We start from the raw sequence: 18,300 nt of genomic DNA, 5'->3' as shown, positions 1-18,300 counted from the left end.
AAAGGAAAAGGAAAGGACTCCAGAGCAGCTGCAGAAAGTGCAGGGGCGATGGGATGAGTGTGTCTGAAGTGAGGGTGGGTTCTGAGGGCTCTGGCAGTGTCTCTTGCTGTAGTACATTTTTTTTTTTTTATGTGGTTACTGGGAATTGAACTCATGACCTTGCACTTTGCCAGCAGGCGCTTCACCACTGAGCTATACCCCCAGCCCTGTAGCACATCTTTAAAGCTCACGCATTTGCCATATTCTTTGCTCATCCTCTATTTGGACCGCTCCTGTGTGTGGCTCTTCAGCTTTCGGGGGCTGCCGTCTGCCGGGCCCCTCACCCGCCACCTGCCTTCTCACTGGCCCAGGGCAGCCCCAGGGCTAGGGGGCTGGGGCCCTTGCAGGGCCCAGGGAGACGCACAGGGCAGAGCTTGGGGCCACCAGACACCTCCGGGGAGCTTGGAGGGAGCGGGCTGGGGCGCCCTGGGGCACAGTGACCCGGCTCCCTGGATCTGGTCCATTGCCTCCGGGGTGCCCATCTGGGCCTGAACTTATGATCCTCCTGCCTCAGCCTCAGAGCTGGGTAAACCAAGGCAGCCAGGCTGCAGGGCCCTTTGGGCTCTGGGCTGCTGAGCATTTTTTTTTTTTTTTCACTTTTTCATAAAATTGTCTTTGTTGCAGAAATGACACAGAAATGAACCTTTTCCAATGCCCAGTCAGCGGCCTTCAGAATGGTCAGGCCGTTGTGCAGACGACGCCGTCTACCCCAGCCCTTTTGCGTCTTTCCCGCCGGAGACACAGCGCCCATTCATCTCCCCGACTCCACAGCCACTGCCACGCCCCACTCAGTCCCTGAGAATCCGGCGGCCCTGGGCCGCACGTGGGAGCGGAGCCGGGCAGCGTTGTCCTGCACATGGCTGGCCAAGGTGCAGTGCCTTGGGCCAGCATGGCTGTGTGGCACCCCTCCCTCAGGGCTGGACCAGGTCCCCCTGGGCAGAGAATGCGGGCGGAGCCCAGCACCCAACACACCTGGCACACAGCCGCCTCCGCCAGCAGACACCCCGGGTCACACTGTGCACACGGAGCCTGGCATACCCGCAGTCATGCCCGCAGGACATGCGAACAGCTGCAGGGGCCAGGCTGTCTCCCTCTCTGCCCAGCCCAGGAGAGAGCAGAGGTCCCGAGTGCAGGGCCCCAGCCAGCCGGGGGTTCATCAGGTGCCCCTTGGGGTGACAAGCACAGGTGTGAGCCCCTCGGTGCTGCGGGTGGGAATTCCAGGGTGGGGTCTCAGGACAGGCAGATACCATGCCACTTGCACTTCTTGGCTCTGGACTCAGACCAGGGTCCGGTGCTCAGGACCATGTGACCATCCTCTCTCGCCAGAAGCAGCAACTCAGAGAGGGCCAGCCACTCGCTCAAGGTGGCACAGCGATGGGACAGGCCTGGGTCAGAACCACACAAGCCTGAGCTATTGCTCTGTGTCCGTGGCGGGGCCTTCGGGTGAGGTGGGGTGAGGCTGGCTGCCGACCCCAGCAGCCAGGACCGTGGGGACACTGCCCACCCAGTGACCTGGCTCCTTGGATGAGTCCAGGTGGTGCTGGGCAGAGTTGGGTGCCCCCAGCCCTGAGCCGCTGGTGGCCCTGAGGTCAGGCATGTGCTCAGGCCCCCGCGCTCACCAGCCCACGGGGAGGGGCAGAGGCTGGGCCTCGGGCAGCATGGGGTGGAACGCACGCCCGTCTCCTCCACGCGCTGGGACACAGCTGCACACCCCGCCACAGGCCTGGGTTCCTGGGCGCTCTGATGGCTCCCGAGCCCCTCCTTGGCCCACTGCAAGGCCTAGGCAGCAGCTGGTAGAGTGAGAACCAGGATGGGCTGCACCCACAAACCCACTGCTCTGTCAGGAACGGGACCGGCGACACCTCAGGCGGCTGAGGACTGAGCCACGCCCCGGTGCGCCAGGCAGCCGGGGCAGTGCTCCCCCAGGGGTCCCGTGGCCCCCACTGCAGTGCGGGTCGGGGTGGGCTCCAGGCTCCAGGAGGCGGATGCGTAGGGCAGAGGTGCGTCTGCCTGTTCCTCCAGTCTCGGCCTGGCCCAAACCGAGGGTGGGGCAGGGGGCCCGCTCCTCATCCCCAGCTTCCCGGCCGCTGGGGGAGCAGGGCTGTGGGCGCAGGCAGGTCTGAGGCCTGTGCCAGGGTGGGGTGGAGCAGGGACTCCAAAGACGTGCCCTGAGGTTCCTGCCTGTCTCGCTGTGCCAGTGGGGTCAACAGGAAGCCAGGCCAGCACCCCGGGGACCATGGAGCACCGTCAGAACCTCCCCTCGACAGAAGGGAAACCGAGGTGCAGTGGCTCCAGGACACAAGCTCTGCACACGGCACGCCCGACCCCAGCCCAGGCGGCAGGGTGCAGCAGAGGGCAGATGCCCATGGTGCAGCAGTCCTCTGCCAGCCAAGGGCGGGTGTGACCTGGGAGTGTCCTCAGAGTGGCCAGGCTCGCTGGCATCTGGCCCTCCCCTCCACACTTGGCTGCCTCCTCAGGGTCCTCAGGAGGGAGCCCTCATCGGCCCTCCCACCCGGGCCAGGCATCCTCTCCCTGGGCCGGGGCCAGGGACCAGCCCTGGCATCAGCGCAGGGCTCGGTGGGGGGCCCCTCCCACTGGCACCTCAGGCTGCCCCACGCCCCGCCACCCTGCCACGCTCCCCTGCCCCCTGCAAGCAGGGGCTTGGAGAAGGGCGCATCGCACCGCTGCACACTCCCGCACTCTGCTGGCCGGAAGGGTTTCCCGGGCAGGGCAGGCTGGCCATGGCCCACCAAGGCAGGACCGGGGGAGGAGCGAGAGCCACGCTGGGACGGGCGAGGATTGTGCTGCCCCAACCTCTGGCTCGGCTCAGGCAGGGCGCAGAGGCTGGGGACTTTACCACTTCTCACCGCTTCCGCTTGCAGGCACTGGCCCTGCGCCAGGCCTGGGCACATGGTTTTGAAGCCCACGGTACCCAGGCCCTCAGGCAGCTGGCACCACTCCCACGGGGGACCGAGAGGAAAGTATTCTGACCTGTCCACCGATGTGGAAACCAAGGCCCAGGAGGCAGGGGCGGGCGTGGAGAGGCAGGAGCTCCTCCTGACCATGCTCTCGCTGGCGCCCGGGTGCACGGTCCCCGTCCCTCTCCACTAGCTCCCTGCTCCTCTGCTCTGACCTCCCACACGGTCCCCCACCCCGCCCCCAGGGCTCCCCTCTTTGGACTAGCCACTCCTTCGCCCCACCTCACCCGCCCCGGGTTTTGGGAGCCACTGGTGATGACACCAGGATCCACCATTGCAGGGCGAGTGAATGCGGAACCCAGCAGCCACGTGGAACCAGGCCACCATTAACTCAGGCCGCTCTGCCTCCCCAAGCCTCAGTTTCTTCATCTGTAAAGTGGGGTAGCTCGAGGGAGGGGCCTGAGGGGAGGGGCGATGGCTGAAGGAGTCTGGCCACCGCTCTCCGAGGCCGACCAGAGTCCCACAAGCCTCTTCCGTGCCGCTAAACACGCACAGTTGCGGTGAATGAGGCCCAGAGGCCATGGCTACGCCCGTCACTCCGTCCTCCCTCAGCCCTGCGCTCCGGCCGCGCCACGCCCGCACAGCCTCCGCTCTGTCCTGGCAGGCGGCCGCAGCTGCTTCCCACTGCTCCCCCCCCCCAGGCCTCGTTCTGAGCTCTTCCACCTCTCCCGCTCGGTGACCCTGTGGAGGGCCTCGCGGCCCGCGCGGGGAGGGCGCAGGTCTGGTCTCGGCGCCGGGTCCCTCTCGGGTTTGTTCTAAACCGCCCGCGCTGACTGCTGACTGTGCCTTGGTCCTCCCTAACAATGACCAGGCCGCAGCTTCGAGCCGGCGCAGCGTGGGGCCCAGGAGCCTGACCCCAGCAGTGGCCTCCCCCTGGGGAGGCTCTGCCAGTCCCAGGGCACCAGTGACTCTGGACAGGCCTGGCCTGGTGCCCGGAGCTCCCGCCCCACAGCACCAGGCTGTGTCCCACGATGGCCGTGGCGGACTGCATAAGCAAGGGAACTTTGGGAGTTTCCGGGCGGGCGGCTGTGCGGCCTGGACTCTGGGGCTCCAGGGCTGTGACAGGCCACAGGGACAGGGCTGCACGGCTCAGGCTGGGCGGGTGTGCTCGGTGGCCCACGGTGGGCAGAGCCCGGTCCACCAAGCCCCTCAGCCCTGAGCCTGGGTGCTTCCCACCAGCCCGGCCCATGTGGGGCCCCGGGAGCTACGCTGTGGCGGGCAGCAAACCCTCCTGAGCTGAACAAGGCTGGGCCTGACGGGCCGCCCTGCTGCGCGATCTGGCAGGGCTGGACTGCCCAGTGAGCTCCATGTGTGGCTAACTCTGGGGCCCAGCGACACTCCTGAAGCCAGCGTGGAGACTGCCCTCAGCCAGCTGGGCAAGGGGCTGTTCTCCCCCTTGACAGGCCAGGAAACTGAGGCTCAGAGGCCTGCCGTGCCAGGGTCAAGGTCACTCGGTGCCTCCAAGGTCAGAGCAGGGGCCCAGCCGCAGGGAATGGGTTTCCTTGGCACAGGCTACAAATCACTGGCAAGGCTGGCACACGGAGGTCCTGGGCCTCGAGCTGCAGGAGGCGCTGGGGCCCAGGAGAAGCCTGGCACGGGCCTGGCCCTGCCGGAAGACGAGATTCACAAACGCATTCCGCGGCCCTTCCTGCTCTTGCCCCGCCCAGCACAGACCGAGCCACACACAAGCACATCCCGCGGGCCGCCGCAGGCACCGAGGGGCTGCACGTGCGCCGGGCTGCCCCACCCAGGCTGCGCCGAGCGGGAGCCGGCAGCTGCCCCGGGCGCGCTCCGTGTGGGCTGTAGTTTCAGGATCCTGCTTGCTGCAGTCTCGCTTTGCTTCCGGCGGACCAGGGCGGTGAAGGGATAAGGGCGGCCTGGGGTGGGGCAGGGTCCTGCCGCCTCCGGTCTGGAGACCCTCCTGTGGCCAGCGCCCCGCCCCCGTGGCTGCTCCAGACTGGGCTCCAACCAGCCAGCTCAGCCAGCCCTTGGGGCCCTTGACCTCTACGCGGCCAGCCGGGTGGGGCGGCCGATCCGGGGCCAGCCCGCTCCTGGGTGACAGCACCTCCAGAGGGCCCACCCTGCCCGGCTGGCAAGGGCCTCTCGGCAGCCGAGGTGAGTCACCGGGCCTGGGCGGCTCAGCCACAGACCTCCCTGCCGCTGCCCAGCCCCCGCCCGGATGGCGCGGCTCGCTCCAGCTGAGCCTCACATCCCCTCCCCGCCCTGGGACCCGGCGAGCCCCAGCGCCCCTGCCTGGTCTGGGGGACCCGGAACAGGGCAGGACCCTGGCGGGGAGGGCGCTCACCTGCCCCATGTGGCCGCCCGCATCACGCCTGGCTGGCCCAGGGTCCCCTGCGGCCCCAGCGAGTCCCTACCGTGGCGTCCTCTGCTCCGTGGTGGCCGATGAGGCGGCTGCCGCCCGGGTGCCGCTGTGCCCACTTGCTGATGTCGTAGACGCGGCGCTCGATGACCAGCCACTTGTCGCCGGGCAGGCTGTGAGCGCGGATCTGCTCCCAGCGGAAGGTGGGCAGCAGCGCTCCCCGGCCCCCGCCGGGCTCCCCGACGCCACCCATGGCCGCGCGCTCAGGTCTGGCCAGGCACCCAGGTCCCCGCGGCAGGTCGCCAGGGGCTGCGAGCTGCCGGCGAGAACGCGCCTCCCCGGCCGGCTCCCGCCTTCTGCCGCGCCCGCCGCGCCCCATTGGCCACTGCGCGCCCCTCCCGCTGCCCCGGCCTGCAGCCCCCAGCCCCAGCCCCCAGCTCGGTGGGCCGCAGGGAGGGGTGGGGACGGCACCGCACCGCCCCCGAGCCACAGATCAGGTTGGGCGAGGTCCCTGGTACTCACCGGGGTCTGGGGCTTCCCGCCGGGTGCCTGGGGGTGGAGACGTCACCCGGGGGTGACTGTGCGGCCCTCAAGGCCTGGTGCTCTGCGGGGATGGACACGGGGCTGCTTGGAGAGGAGAAAGGAGGCTGTGGAGCCTGAGGCGGGCAGAGCTGCACTGGCGGTGGAGGGTGGGGTTCGGGAGCCTGCAGGCACCTCTAGCACCGGCCAGGGCTTGACTTAGGAAATCAAGTCCTGCAGCGAGGCTGCGTGGGCTCCCTGGAGACCCGGCCCTAGAGTCAGAGGCCACCCCAGCAAGGGCAAAGCAGAGCAGCCGGTGCAGTCACCACAGTGCCCGCGAGACCAGCCCCGGGGCTGGGGGCCGTGGGGCCGGGGGCCGGGGGGGGCAGGGCACTGGGGTAAGGCCCCCGGGGGCTGCCCGGAACTTGTGTGTGGGACCCAAGTACACTTCCCTGATTGGCCAGTGTTTGGTCCCTGTGCGGTAGGCGATGTGTGGGACAGCACTGCCACCAGTCCCTCTGACCCAGCCTGCGGACGCCAGGCCCCACAGCGGCGGAGGGCTGCTCCTGGGCCTGTGCCGTGCAGGTCGTCGCTAGGTGACCGAGGGGCCTGACGCGGCGGAGCGCTGTGCAGTTATCATCACACCACACAGCTGGCGAGCGACGGTCCTGAAGTCCACCGTGTCTGTCCGGGCTGGACGCAGCCTCACGGGTTGGCCACACTGTGGAGAAGCAGGCGGAGGCCTAGCTGGGCGGGAGCTGCAGGGGCCCCTGTGGCAGCTCTCGGGAGGCCGGGCAGCCGGGGTCACGCATTCTCCTGGGCCCAGGGCGGCGCCAGGCAGACGGAGATGCCCGTCACTGCTTGGAATTGTCTGGAATGTTTTCTGAATACATCTCAGCAGCAGCTGGTTGAACTGTGGATGCAGAGATGGAGGCCTGGACAGATTCCACCAGGAGATAAGCCAAGGGCGAGGCTGAACTGGGCCCCCTCCCAGCTCCGTGACAGTGATGGCGGCAGGGCCCCTGCCGCTGCAGCCCCACTGCCCGCCTCAGCAGGCCGGCCGCTTCCCAAATGTCTCCGCGGCCAGAGCCACATCGCTGCTCTGACCCAGGAGTCTTGCAACTTCGGGGGCCTGGGAGCTGAGGACATCAACTGCACGGTCCCCGCCCGCAGCTCAGGGCAGCCCAGGCTTGGGAGTGGTGCTCCTTGACATTCCCGAGCGGCCGCTGAGCCAGAGCCGTTGGGCACAAGCGGGAACTGCCAGTGCGGGGGTGGAGGGCACTGAGGGTTCAGGGCGCCCTGGCCCACTGTTCTGCTTGGAGCTGCCGCATGTCCTCCTGCAGGGCACAGTGTCAGCAGCACCCTGGGGATGCCCCAGAGCCACAAGATGCTGGTGGGCGCCTGCAGTGAATGGGCATGCTGGACAGACTGCAGTGGCCCAAGGGACACATTAAGAAGGACAAGCCAGGCCTGGTGGCGTATGCCGATAATCCCAGGACTCAGGAGGCTGAGGCAGGAGGATCACTGCAAGTTCAAGACCAGCCTGGGCTACAAAGTGAGCTCAAGGCCAGCCTGAACTGCATAGCGAGACCCTGTCTCAAAAAGACAAAAAAACAAAACAAAAGGACAGAGCTCTGAGCCCCCCAGAGAGGGCAGCCATGGGCTTAGGCCCTGCCCAGCACAGTGGTGCACCTGTCATCTCAGCTACTTGGGAGGCTGAGTCAGGAGGAATTCGAGCTCCAGGCCTGGGTAATCCAGTGAGACCTTGTCTCAAAAAAAAAAAAAGGGCTGGTGTGTAGCTCAGTGGTTGAGTGCCACCGAGTTAAATCTGTCCTGTTTAAAAAAAGCCAAGCCCAGCCCAGGGCTTTCTCTGTGGCAGACAAAGGTTGTCAGGCGTCCAAGGTGCAAGATGCCAGCAGCACCCACCCCCGGCCACAGGGCAAGGCCCCTGTGCATCCCCAGTTGTCAGGACTGTGCTGCTCAAAACCCATGCAACCACGGTGCTGGCACAGATGTGGAAGCGGGACCGGTGCCCCACCGGCAGGGCGGAAGACGTGTAGCCTCCACAGACACACGGGCGGCCTCAGGACACCTGAAATCCCCACCAGGGAGGCTGAGGCAGAAGGATTGTGAGTCAAGGCCAGCCTGGGCCACATAGCAAGTCCAAGGCCTGAACTGCAGTAAGACCCTGCCCCTCTCCACAAAAAAACAAAATAAAACAAAAAAAACACAACTGCCACATATCCAGCCATCCCATTTCTGGGTATTGACCCAGAAATCAGAGCAGAGTCTCAAAGGGACACATGCACAGCCACACTCACAGCACAACTGTCTGAGAGCCAGGAGGTGGGGCGACCCGCACCGCCCACAGGTGAATTTACAAAACGGTGTGGACGCAGAGTACCATACAGCTGTGAAGAGGAAACCATGATACGGACCCTGTGGACACCATGCTGTGTGAAGCGAGTCTTGACCCACAGAGCGGGGAGCAGAATGGAGTCACCAGGGGCCGAGGGAGGGGAGACTTATTATGGGAACCAAGTTCGGTTTTGAGATGAAAGGTTCTCATGCCTGTTTCACACCGGAACAAACACACAGAACACAGCTGCACGCAAAGGCGGCTGAGGCTGGGAGGTTACTTGGGAGCTGAGACGGGGGGGTGTGTGTGTGTGTGTGTGTGAGAGAGAGACTTGTGTGTGTGTGTGACTTGACCCCGTCTTAAAAAAATGTAGTAAACTTGTTTCAACAATTAAAAAATAAAAAAAAGTTTAGATTTTAAAACTCTGAAGACTGTTTAACCCAATCTTCCCAACTCATGGGTGAGAAAGCTAGGCCCCAGGCGTGGTGGCATCTTCCTGTCATCCTAAAACTCGCGAGGCTAAGGCAGGAGGATTGCTAAGTTCGAGGCCAGCCTGGGTTACATAGCGAGATCTTGCCTCAAAAAACAAAAGCAAGCCAGGCTGGGAGTGGAGCACGGGGCCCAGCAGGTCGTCAGGGGTGCTGCATCAGGAGGGCACACAGGCCTGCAGGGCTCACCGCCTCCTCTCAGAGGAGGCCTGCCCACCGCTTTGCCGACACCCAGGTAAGCCCTGGTGCACTCACTCACAGCCAGCTGTGGCATGGAGGGGACCCCAAGGGACGCAGTGACAGGAGGCCTGGCCAGCGGCCACTTCAGGGCAGGGAGACGGGGGCTCGTGGGGGAGCGGACCAGAGGCCACACCGGACATGCCTGCTGGACACCCCCAGCCTCCCGCGCCCCCTGTCCTGCCTAGCCCGGGAGCACCGCCCGCCCTCCCAAGCGCAGCCGCGGTTCTGTGCCCAGCCCTGCGGGGTACCCGAGTGTCCCCGTGCAGCGCGCTCTCGTGGAGGGCAGCTTCGGGATTTGGCTAATCCCAAGCACGAGGTGGGCAGGGGAGGATTTGGTTCGCTTCCCGCAGATGCCCAAGGCCTGGCTGGAGCCCAGGGTGCAGAAGTGACAGGCGGCCAGGCCCCACCAACAAAGCCGTCTTTATTAAACGGACTGTGGTACATTCCAGCCACGGAGGGGCCTGGGCGTGGTGGGGGCGTCCAGCGTCCAGCGTGGGGACAGGTCTCTGCAGACTGCGAGGAGGTGCGGGTTGACGAGCGCCCCAGGTCCCATCTGCGTCCTGTCGGAGTAGAGGCTGATGCTGGCCTTCCAGGCTGCAGTGGGGGGCGGCCGGGTGGCTCCCCACTGCGTGTGGCTGGGAAGGGCCCACGCCCTCCTTGCCCGCCGCCTGTGGGCACAAAGGCAGGAGGCCCCTGGGCATGGGGACAGGGCGCTGGGCAGGGCTGGGAGATGCCCGCCACGTGCAGCCGCCCTGTGCTGTCCTTCCCTGAAGATGAGGCTGCCACAGGGCGCGTGGAGACGGCAGCCTGGAGCTCGCACACTGCCCGGGCCCCTCCCGGGCTCTGAGCGCCTTGCTTTGTGGTGCTCTCGCCAAAGTCTCCTGGGGGCCCAGCTCCGAGGGTGTGGAAGGCTCCTCTCCTTCCTGTCCAGGTGTCCATCTGGGGTAGACGTCTGTCCCTCCCCACGGCTCCAGCTCAGGGCCGTCTGTCCGTCTGCGTCCTGAGGCAGGTGTTGCTCCAGTCCAGCCGCGGCCTAGGCCTCCTGGGGGCAGAAGCCCAGCTTGGCCAGCGACATCTCCTTCCGAAGCCTCATGACCTCCCAGAACATCGGCTCCACTGTGGGCGGGGACAGGGACAGCTCAGGGTCGCCCTGACGGCCTCGTCCTCTGCCGGCTCTGGGAGAGGCGTGGGGCATGGCTCCCTGGCCCGTGCAGATGTGAGCCCCCAAGCCACACCCCCACATGGACGGCCAGGGACGCCCACCCCACCCCATCGTGCTGGGCCTCCAATGCCAGGCCAGTAACAACCCTGGGCTTGCTCTCCCCGTGCCACCCATGCCGGCCACCAGGGGGCGCTCACCGTCCTGCCGCACCAGGCCCTGCTGGATGTAGCGGATGTAGGTGAAGAAGTTGCACACCGCGGTGATCTGCGGGACGGGGGAGCACGTGTGACCCGCCCGACCCCACGCCTGGGCGCCAGAGGGTCAGGAGGGGGTCAGGGCCACTCCCGTCCAGGCCTGCACAGAGGGTGCACAGGCCGGGCTGGCCGGGTGGGACAGGGTCGCGGGCATGCAGGGAGCTCCAAGCGGGAGGGAGCGCCGGCCCCTCCCCCTCACCAGCGCACAGCCTGAGAGGCCAAGGGCGTCCCGGCCGCGGGGCCTCTGCCTGCAACTTGGGCTGAGCCCCGCCCGCAGCATGCATGGAAAGGGGGACCCTCGGGGAGACAGAAGTGTGGGGTGGAGGCCACCAGGGCGGAGAGCCAGCCCCAGCCTCGGCCCTCTGAGCCCGGCCACCTGCAGACCTGTGGCCCGGGCCTCCCCCGGGGCCCGAGGAGCCACGCGCGTGACCTACCCGTGCCCGCGAGGACGGCGAGATGTAGTAGTGGCTCTCGGAGTCCCCGAGCCGGATGCGGTGGCGGCAGGGGCTGGTCAGCCCGCTCAGGGCGCACGTGCTGAGGGCAGAGGGGGCGCTCAGACCCAGCCGCCTGCCCCTAGCTGCAGGGCCCGAGGGGCACAGGAGCCCTGGCCAGCCTCGTGCTGCAGCAGGGGACCACGGCAGCACCTCCGGGAGCTGCCCTGCCGTGAGTGGGGGTCAGAGCCATCGCCACGGCCGCCACGCTGCGTGCACCCCTCTTGCTCCCCTCAGCCCTTCCTGCGGGCCCCTCCCGAGCCCAGGCCTGGGTGACCCTTCCCGGGGGCCCCCACTCAGGTGCGCAGCCCCCCAGCCCTCCCAGCCCAGCACCCCTTGGTCCCCGGGCCCCCAGGCAACTTGGGCCCGGGCCCCTCGGCCCCCTGAAGCCTTCCTCTCCTCCTCCAAGCTACAGCTGAGCCGCTCCGCACCCCACATGGACGCCATCTTTTCTGGGGCCCCACTGCCTAGGAAACAGAGCCGCCCAAGCAGAAGGCAAGCTCCTGGGCTGCAGGACGCGGCAGGGCGTCTGCCGTCCCCGCTCGGCCGTGACACGGAGCAGACAGGGCGCTGGTACTGACACAGCGCCAGCCCCGCGGGCCGAGGCCCCGCCGCAGCCCTGCCCCACGGGGCCTCCAGCTCTGGGGGCGGCGGCTGTCTCCACCCCAGCAGCTGGGAAGGGCCGGGCGCCGAGCTTACCTGGGGCGGCCGCACTCCACGGCAGCAGCCCTCGCGCTGGGCTGCGCGTGGGAGGCCACGGGCTCGATGGTGAGAGTGTTGTCCTCCACGGCGCCCCGAACCAGCACAGAGAGCTGCGTGCACAGCAGGGCTGGTGAGGCCGCGCGGGGGTGGGCACGCTGGACGCCAGCTGCCCGCCCGCCACCGCCGCACCTCGCGCATGGTGAAGTCCAGGCAGGGGCCCACGTCCTCCCGGTAGACCCTGTCCAGGAAGGGGCAGGCCTTGTCCAGCGTGGGGGCAGCCCTCCAGGCCTGGAACTCTGCGAACAGCGTTGTGTCCACCTGCGGGCAGCGGGGAGGCGGGAAGTCAGGGACCCAGCGGGTGCGTGTGGCGGGGGCTGAGCCCAGCAGCAGGCGGCAGCCACACCCGGGGAGCAGCAGGGAGCGCTGCTGTGTGTTCGGTTCCTCGGTGCCGAGAGGACCCAGACCCAGGCGCAGGGCCTGTCCAGGCCCCAACCCTCTTCTCGGCGGCCGGGCTGGGGACACAAGGGATGCTGGACTGTGCCCCGCATGCAGGGGTGCGCGTGGGTGGCCCCTCCAAGCCGTTACCTGCCGTGCAAAGGAGAGACAGGCGGCGGCGGCCGGCGCGGGCTCCCCGGGCGGGGGCGGCCAGGCCGGCTCATAGGTGAGGTGGGCGGCCTTGCTGGGGAGCGCGCAGAGGAGCAGGGAGAGGAGGGGGGCGAGGCCGGGCTGGGCCGGAGGGCAGAAGACAGACGGACGGACAGACGGAGAGAGCGCACAGAGACAGGAGGCAGGAGGAGACGTCAGTGTCCAGGTGGGGTCTCCGGGGACAGAGACGGGGACGGGACGAGTAGCTGCAGCTCTGACACGCGTGTCCCCCAGAGCTCCTCCCTCCCGAGGGCCCAGAGACGCATTTCCCACAGGAAAAAACAGGCCTCACGAGCAGCCTCCTCCCCCCAAGGCCGCCCACGTGAGGGAGGCGCCCTTCAGGCACTCGTGTCTTGGGAAGAGGCCCCAGGGACCCTCACACTCAGGGACGGCACAGGCAGCTTCGCCGCTGTGGCCAGTGTGGGGCTGGACCCAGGCTGCCTGTCCCCTGCCCAGCCCCCGGGGGCAAAAGGGACGCTGTGTTGCCAGGGAGGTGGGGGGTGACGGCTCCAGGCGGCACAGCAGGGGCCAGGTCCGCTGACCCCGCCACCCCGTGTCCCCGCCGCCTGCACCTCACCTCCCTGCCCTCCTTGTCCTGTGCCAGGCCCTGCCCGGTGGTGGGGCACATGGCGGGGCACAGTGCGCTGCTGGTGCTCTTGTGCCGTGCGTGTCCCTTGCGGAGGCCCGCCTTGGTGGGGCTCAGCAGCTGCGGGTGGAGCTCGCGGTTGGGGGAGGCTGGGGTGGACGTGATGACCAGCGTCTTCAGGGCAGTCACCTCTGCCTGAAGCATGTCGATCTGTGGGACGTGGGGGAGACCTGCCCAGCTCAGGACGCGGTACCATCCACCCAGGACAGCGCCCAAGGCGGGCACCCAATGCCCGAGTTGTGGCCCAGGAAACTGCCCAAGGGCAGGTGTGGGCTATGGGGCCGCCCTGCGAGACCCACTGAGCGTGTGGGATCCTGAGAAGAAGCCACAGCCCGAGGTCTAAAGCCAGGCGCGGGGCTGCTGTGGAGCGGGCGGGAGCGGGCGAGGACCTCCAGCGGGCACAGCGCCCCGGCCCCTGTGCGCTCCACCGCGGCCCAGCCCGCTCCTCGGAGCCTCACCTTGCCCCTGGCCTCCTTCAGCTGCTTCTCGGACGCCGCCTGCTTCACGTTGGCCTCCCGCACCATCTTGTGGGCCTCCTGCAAGAGAACAGGGTGTGCGGAGCTGCCGGGGCTGGGACCCCCGCACCCTGGCGCCCAGTCTCCCGCCGCGCACCTCGAACAGGCTGGCGGTCAGCTCCTCCAGCTCCCGCTCCAGCTGCTCCCGCACGCGGCACAGCCGGGCGCACTCTGCGTCCTTCAGCCTCAGCTCCTGCGCGCGGGGCGGAGGTGTCAGCCTGGGCCTCTGCCTGGTGTCAGGCCCTGGTGAGGCACTGTCCACCAGCCCCGGCATGGGCAGGGCCGCCAGGAGGAGGCAGGGCTGGGCCAGTTCCCTGCGGCCGGGGTGCAGCCAGGGCAGAGCCCTGCTCAGCGGCCCAGGCCCTAGTCGAGCCCCAGCACCACTGTCCTTGGAATTCCGAACTCGGTGTCCGCACCCCGCCCTCCCGCTGCCCCAGGACCCCACCTTCTGGGCCCTCTGCAGCTCCTCCCGCAGGAACTCCGAGCCCTTCTCGCGGATCTCCATGGAGGAGCTGCGCAGGCGCGCCACGTCCAGCTGGGTGGGGGCCGGGGCCTCCTCCCCCGGGGCCTCCTCCCCCACCTCGGCCTGGACTGGGGGTGCTGGGGCCTCCCTGTGGCCTCTGCAGGGGCCCACGCCCTTCCAGGGCCCCGGGATGGCTGCGAGGGGTGGCGGGAGGCCCTCGTCCGGCTGCGGGAGGCTGCAAGGCAAACAGGAGCGTCAGTGGACACAGGAGGGGTCCTGTGGTGGCAGGGGCAGGGACGGCCCCAGGGGACACAGCTGCCACCAGCCCCAGCCTCCATCTGCAACACAGGGCCACTGCCAGCTGTCTGCGGTGACCCAGCATGAGCACTGGCCCTGGACCTTAGGTTGGGTATAGTGGGTGGCATGTGCATGGCAGATGCATTCTGGGCTCCAAACAGGGCTGTGGGGGCTGGGGATTTAGCTCAGCGGCACAGCACCTGCTTGGCAAGCGCGAGGTCATGAGTTCGATTCCCGGTGCCAGGGGCAGGGGGAGGGGAGGACAAAAAAACAAAAGAAAAGAAACAGGGCTGTGATCCCAGCACTTAGGAGGCTGAGGCAGGAAGATCACCATGAGTTCAAGCCCAGCCTGGGCTACAGAGAGAGTTCAAGACCAGCCTTAGCTACATAGTAAAACTGTGTCAAAAACAAAAGAAAAAAAGGAAAAGAAAGAGAAGGAGGAGGAAGAGGGAAAATGACGATCAAAGAATCAGAGCCTTGGCTTTTCCGAAGAAGGCCTGAGGACCGCTGACCCCGTGGGTGTGAGGGAGCCACCTCCCATGGAGTCAGCAGTCCGGGCAGGCCAGGCCTGAGCGCGCTCCGCTCGTGGAAACCCTGCCCTCAGGGCAGGCCAGAGAGGAAGAGCCTGCAAACAGCTCGGAGGAGACCACTTCTGCGGGCCTGGTGGGGGCGGCACACCTACTCCCCGCCTCAGGCGCCCCTCCCGGACGCCCCTCCTGTGTCTGAGAAGCAGCCAAGACAGCACCTCAGATTCGCTGGCTCAGCAGAGCGGGGCCTGAGCCAGCGCTTCGGAGCGCAGGGCGGGCAGCAGATGGGAAGTGAGGGGCGGACGCCGCCGGCGGGGGAGCAGGGCAGGGGCGGGCGGGTGTCTCCACCCATCCTCAGGACCCTACGAAGGTCGCTCTCTCCAGTGTGTGCGAGGCAGGCCCTCCTTCCCCATGTGCTGCGGGGGCCCAGGCCAGGGTCGGTCACCCTCAGCAGGGTGCTCTGACCACCTCGCCCATTCACCATTTCGGGCACCCAGGAAGGACCCGGGGCCTTCCCACCGAGCTACCCCAGCCGTTTTTGTTTTGGGATAGGGTCTCACCAAGTTGCTAAATTGCCTAGCCTGGGCTCAAACTTTGGATCCTCCTGCCTCAGCCTCCCAGAGTGCAGGCAGTGCTTGTTTTTTCATTGAGGAAAGACACTTGCTCTGTCACCCAAGTGGTCAGGGCCATGCTGAGGTGGCAGCCACATCCCCAGAGCAGGCCCACAGCGAGCGGTGGTGAAGGGGGCAGGATGGGGCCGGGCCGTCGGCCCCTGGTCAAGAACCCCTGCCAAGTACTGGGAGATCAGACCCAGCACAGCCCACACTGACACGAAGCTTGCGCTCAACCCTAGGCAGCAGCCTTGCAGAAAAGAGGTCCCTGTCCTGGGGGTACACACGGCTCCCAGGGTCCCCAAATCCTCTGGACTTGCTCCACACAGGACAGCACGGGGGACCGAGGACCTGCAGGGGCGCTGTAGGGGCCGCGGGGAGCCAGTGGTGAGTCCTGTGGCGTTCCAGGTGGCCTCTGGAGGTCAGGCCCAGCACTGGCCCTCGGGCAGGTGGACAGGGACACTGCCTCAGGAGCACCAGCAAGAATCACGGGCGGAGGGCAGAGGCAGCCTCAGGGCAAGGGCGCATCCCAGCCCTGTGCCCCTACACACCTCGGGACAGACACGACAAAAGCCTCTAAGGGCACAGGCCCAAGGTGGGCAGGATGGTCCCCACCGTTTCCCAGCAGTCCTCACTTCCGCCCCTGCTGGAAAGAGGATGGGACCCTACTGAGCAACCAGCTCACAGAATCACAAGGTGGCAGCGACGCCAGCCCCGGGTAGAAAAGCGCAGGGCGCACACCCTCAGGAGAGGAGTGGGGCCGCCCCATGGCTACCGCTCCCCTTAGCCAGGTCGGGTGGTGGAGGGAGGGGAAGCGGGGACTGCAGCCCCGGCACTTCCCGCTCGGGACTCAGAGCCCAGAGGAAGGAGGGGCGGCCGGGTCCGTCCCCAGGCGGGCCTGGACTGTCGCTGGAGCTCTGTCCCCATCCCTCCTCCGTCCCGCACCCAGAACAGAACTGCACATCTGCGAAGGGCCTGCTCAGTGGCCAATGGACAAGGGCCCAGGTCAGGGGGCAGCCAGCACGCCCCACCGTGCGGCCACTCTGGGGCTCACGCAGGACAAGTCCCTGGGTCACACCGGCCCACACACACTGCCCAGGTGTCTGGACTCCAGCTGTGACCCACCGTGCTCAGGAAGGCCAGAGGGGTGGCAGCCCTGGGACACGGGACACGGGTCTCGGGTCGATGCTCTGCCAGCCCGAGGGGGCCAGGCCCCGAGGACCGAACCCAGCCCTGGGTCCAGCAACACTGAAGGAGACGCAACCCCAGCTGTGCTCAGCGAGGCTGCGCTGAGGTTCCGGGAGGCTGCTGGCGGGACTGGAACACAGCAAGGGGCCAGCTGGAAATCGCACCCAGGGTGCAGGCCCCGGGGACACGTGACACTGCCGGGCAGAGGACGGATGGCAGTGCGGGGAAGAGGCAGGAGGGGCCCGCCGCCCTGAGGAAGTGAGAGCCCGGGCCTGCAGGGTGGGGAGCAGGGGACAGGCTGAGGGGGCAGCAGCTGGGGGACCGCAGGAGAACGCCCAAGTGCAGCGCCGTGCAGCCCTGGGGCAGGGGCCAGGGGCAGCAGAGGAACTGGGAGGCGGGGGAGGGGCCGCGAGGTGGGCGCGGGACTGGCGGGCAGGGCAGCTGCTGGCTGGCACCGGCTTGGGGAGCCACCGAAGCCACAGCCTGGGCGAGGGGACGGGGGACTGGGGACCTGTGATGGGGGGTTCCTGGAGAGGGGCGGAGAGACAGGTGAGGGCCGGGGCCAGACACCCCAAGAAGGGCAGTGGGTCGGGGTGGGGAGGGCAGGGAGGAGCAGGCGGCCGGGCCTGAGGGGAAGCCAGCCCTCTGTCCCCAGGCTCAAGTAAAACAGGCCAGGAACCTCTCCTGGCACATGGCACATGACTTCTATCTGCCTGAGGAGGCCCAAGAGGTGCCCCCAGACCTGGGCGCCCCCCAAGTCCCCAAGGTGCCTGAGCACAGCGGGTGACGCTGGGTGGGTCTAGGACAGGGTGTGCTCACTGAGGTGCGGCAGGAGGACTCCCCGTCTGCTGGGGCAGCCGCAGGGAGGGCTTCAGGAGGCGGAGACCTAACCCTTTCCCAAGCGGGGGCTCCCGCCTCAGAGCAGACTTGCTCAAGCTCACAGAGCCGGAGTACAAGCCACAGACGCGGCCTGGTCCCGCCGGGTCAGCCCCCAGGAGGGCCACTGAGACCCAGGGGAGGCCCGGAGCTCTGTGGTCGCAGCCCAGAGCCAGTCCTGGCCCGAGGCTGGCCTGCGCCGAGCAGAAGGAAGACGCAGATGCACCTGATTCCGGGCAGCCTGAGCGCCCAGTGCGTGGGGCGCAGCAGCCTCTGGGTCAGGGATCGAGGTCGGGTGCTGAGTCCAAGGAGCTGGCCCCAGCCACTGCTGCCCACCCAGAAGGGGCTGGGGCCAGGCCCTGGCCATTGGCCACCCTGAGAGGTCCAAGCCAGAACCACCCGTCCTCCTGGCCCACGGCCACCAGCCCCCCAGGATGTCCCACCTGGGCGGTCATGAGGTCCAGGGGTCACAAGCACAGGCCACTGGGCCCCGGGGCCCAGCAGCGCCGCCCTGAGCAGGGTCCCTCTCCACGGCTGCTGGGATCCAGACGACCCCAGTGGGTGCTGGCAGTGTGGCCGGTCCATGCAGGGGCCCCCAGTGACCCTCCAAACTGCCACCCCTTTGGGTGCCCAGCTCCTCCGCTGCCCCCCACTCAGTGCATTATGGAGCCCCGCTGACCGCATGCAGTCGCGGCCCCCGCAGGCCAGCACCACCCAGGGCTGGGGCTCGGCCCTGCGCACCCAGGAGGGCTCCGGGCGGTGCAGACAGGCCTCCTGCGGCCGGGGACCCTGCGACCCTGCGACCCTGCGGCCGGTCCTAGGCTGGCGCCTCCGGGCCGGGGTCACGCCCACCGCGCAGCTCATTTCACCTGCGGACCCAGACAAGGGCAGTGACAGCCTCGGCCTCCTCCCCGCAGGCTGCTCCGCGCCTTCACCCCGCGGGACCGCGCCCGCGCCCCGCACCCCGCTGTGCCTCGCGG

General features: G+C 67.7%; 2 protein-coding genes across 8 annotated transcripts in view; both read right to left on the bottom strand.

Moving 5' to 3' along the window:
* Positions 1-5,733, bottom strand: part of Fads3 (fatty acid desaturase 3) — an 11,447-nt gene extending 5,714 nt beyond the window's left edge. The window contains exon 1 of one of the 3 annotated variants that reach the window (XM_005408137.2): positions 5,393-5,733. In XM_005408137.2, coding sequence (XP_005408194.1) covers positions 5,393-5,716 — 324 coding nt within the window. In that variant the 5' untranslated portion in view covers positions 5,717-5,733. Of the gene's footprint in view, positions 1-5,322 lie in introns of all 3 variants that reach the window. The other 2 variants (XM_005408138.2, XM_005408140.2) reach the window with 2 other exon arrangements.
* Positions 5,734-9,882: 4,149 nt separating this feature from the next.
* The window catches only part of Rab3il1 (RAB3A interacting protein (rabin3)-like 1), a 13,165-nt gene continuing 4,747 nt past the window's right edge, over positions 9,883-18,300 (bottom strand). For 2 of the 5 annotated variants that reach the window (XM_013506428.1, XM_013506427.1), the window contains exons 2-10: positions 13,804-14,056; positions 13,456-13,551; positions 13,302-13,379; positions 12,775-12,993; positions 11,742-12,278; positions 11,550-11,662; positions 10,794-10,893; positions 10,303-10,369; positions 9,883-10,059 (exon numbers count right to left, since the gene is read on the bottom strand). In XM_013506428.1, coding sequence (XP_013361882.1) covers positions 9,977-10,059; positions 10,303-10,369; positions 10,794-10,893; positions 11,550-11,662; positions 11,742-12,278; positions 12,775-12,993; positions 13,302-13,379; positions 13,456-13,551; positions 13,804-13,863 — 1,353 coding nt within the window. In that variant the 5' untranslated portion in view covers positions 13,864-14,056 and the 3' untranslated portion in view covers positions 9,883-9,976. Of the gene's footprint in view, positions 10,060-10,302; positions 10,370-10,793; positions 10,894-11,549; positions 11,663-11,741; positions 12,279-12,774; positions 12,994-13,301; positions 13,380-13,455; positions 13,552-13,803; positions 14,057-18,061; positions 18,139-18,300 lie in introns of those variants that run through there. The other 3 variants (XM_005408129.2, XM_013506429.1, XM_005408130.2) reach the window with 3 other exon arrangements.

Source organism: Chinchilla lanigera, unplaced genomic scaffold (assembly GCF_000276665.1).
Source record: "Chinchilla lanigera isolate Chin_1 unplaced genomic scaffold, ChiLan1.0 scaffold00110, whole genome shotgun sequence".
NCBI classification, from domain to species: domain Eukaryota; kingdom Metazoa; phylum Chordata; class Mammalia; order Rodentia; family Chinchillidae; genus Chinchilla; species Chinchilla lanigera.
The sequence above is the reverse complement of the archived record's forward strand: the minus strand, read 5'-3'. Positions and strand labels throughout refer to the sequence as shown.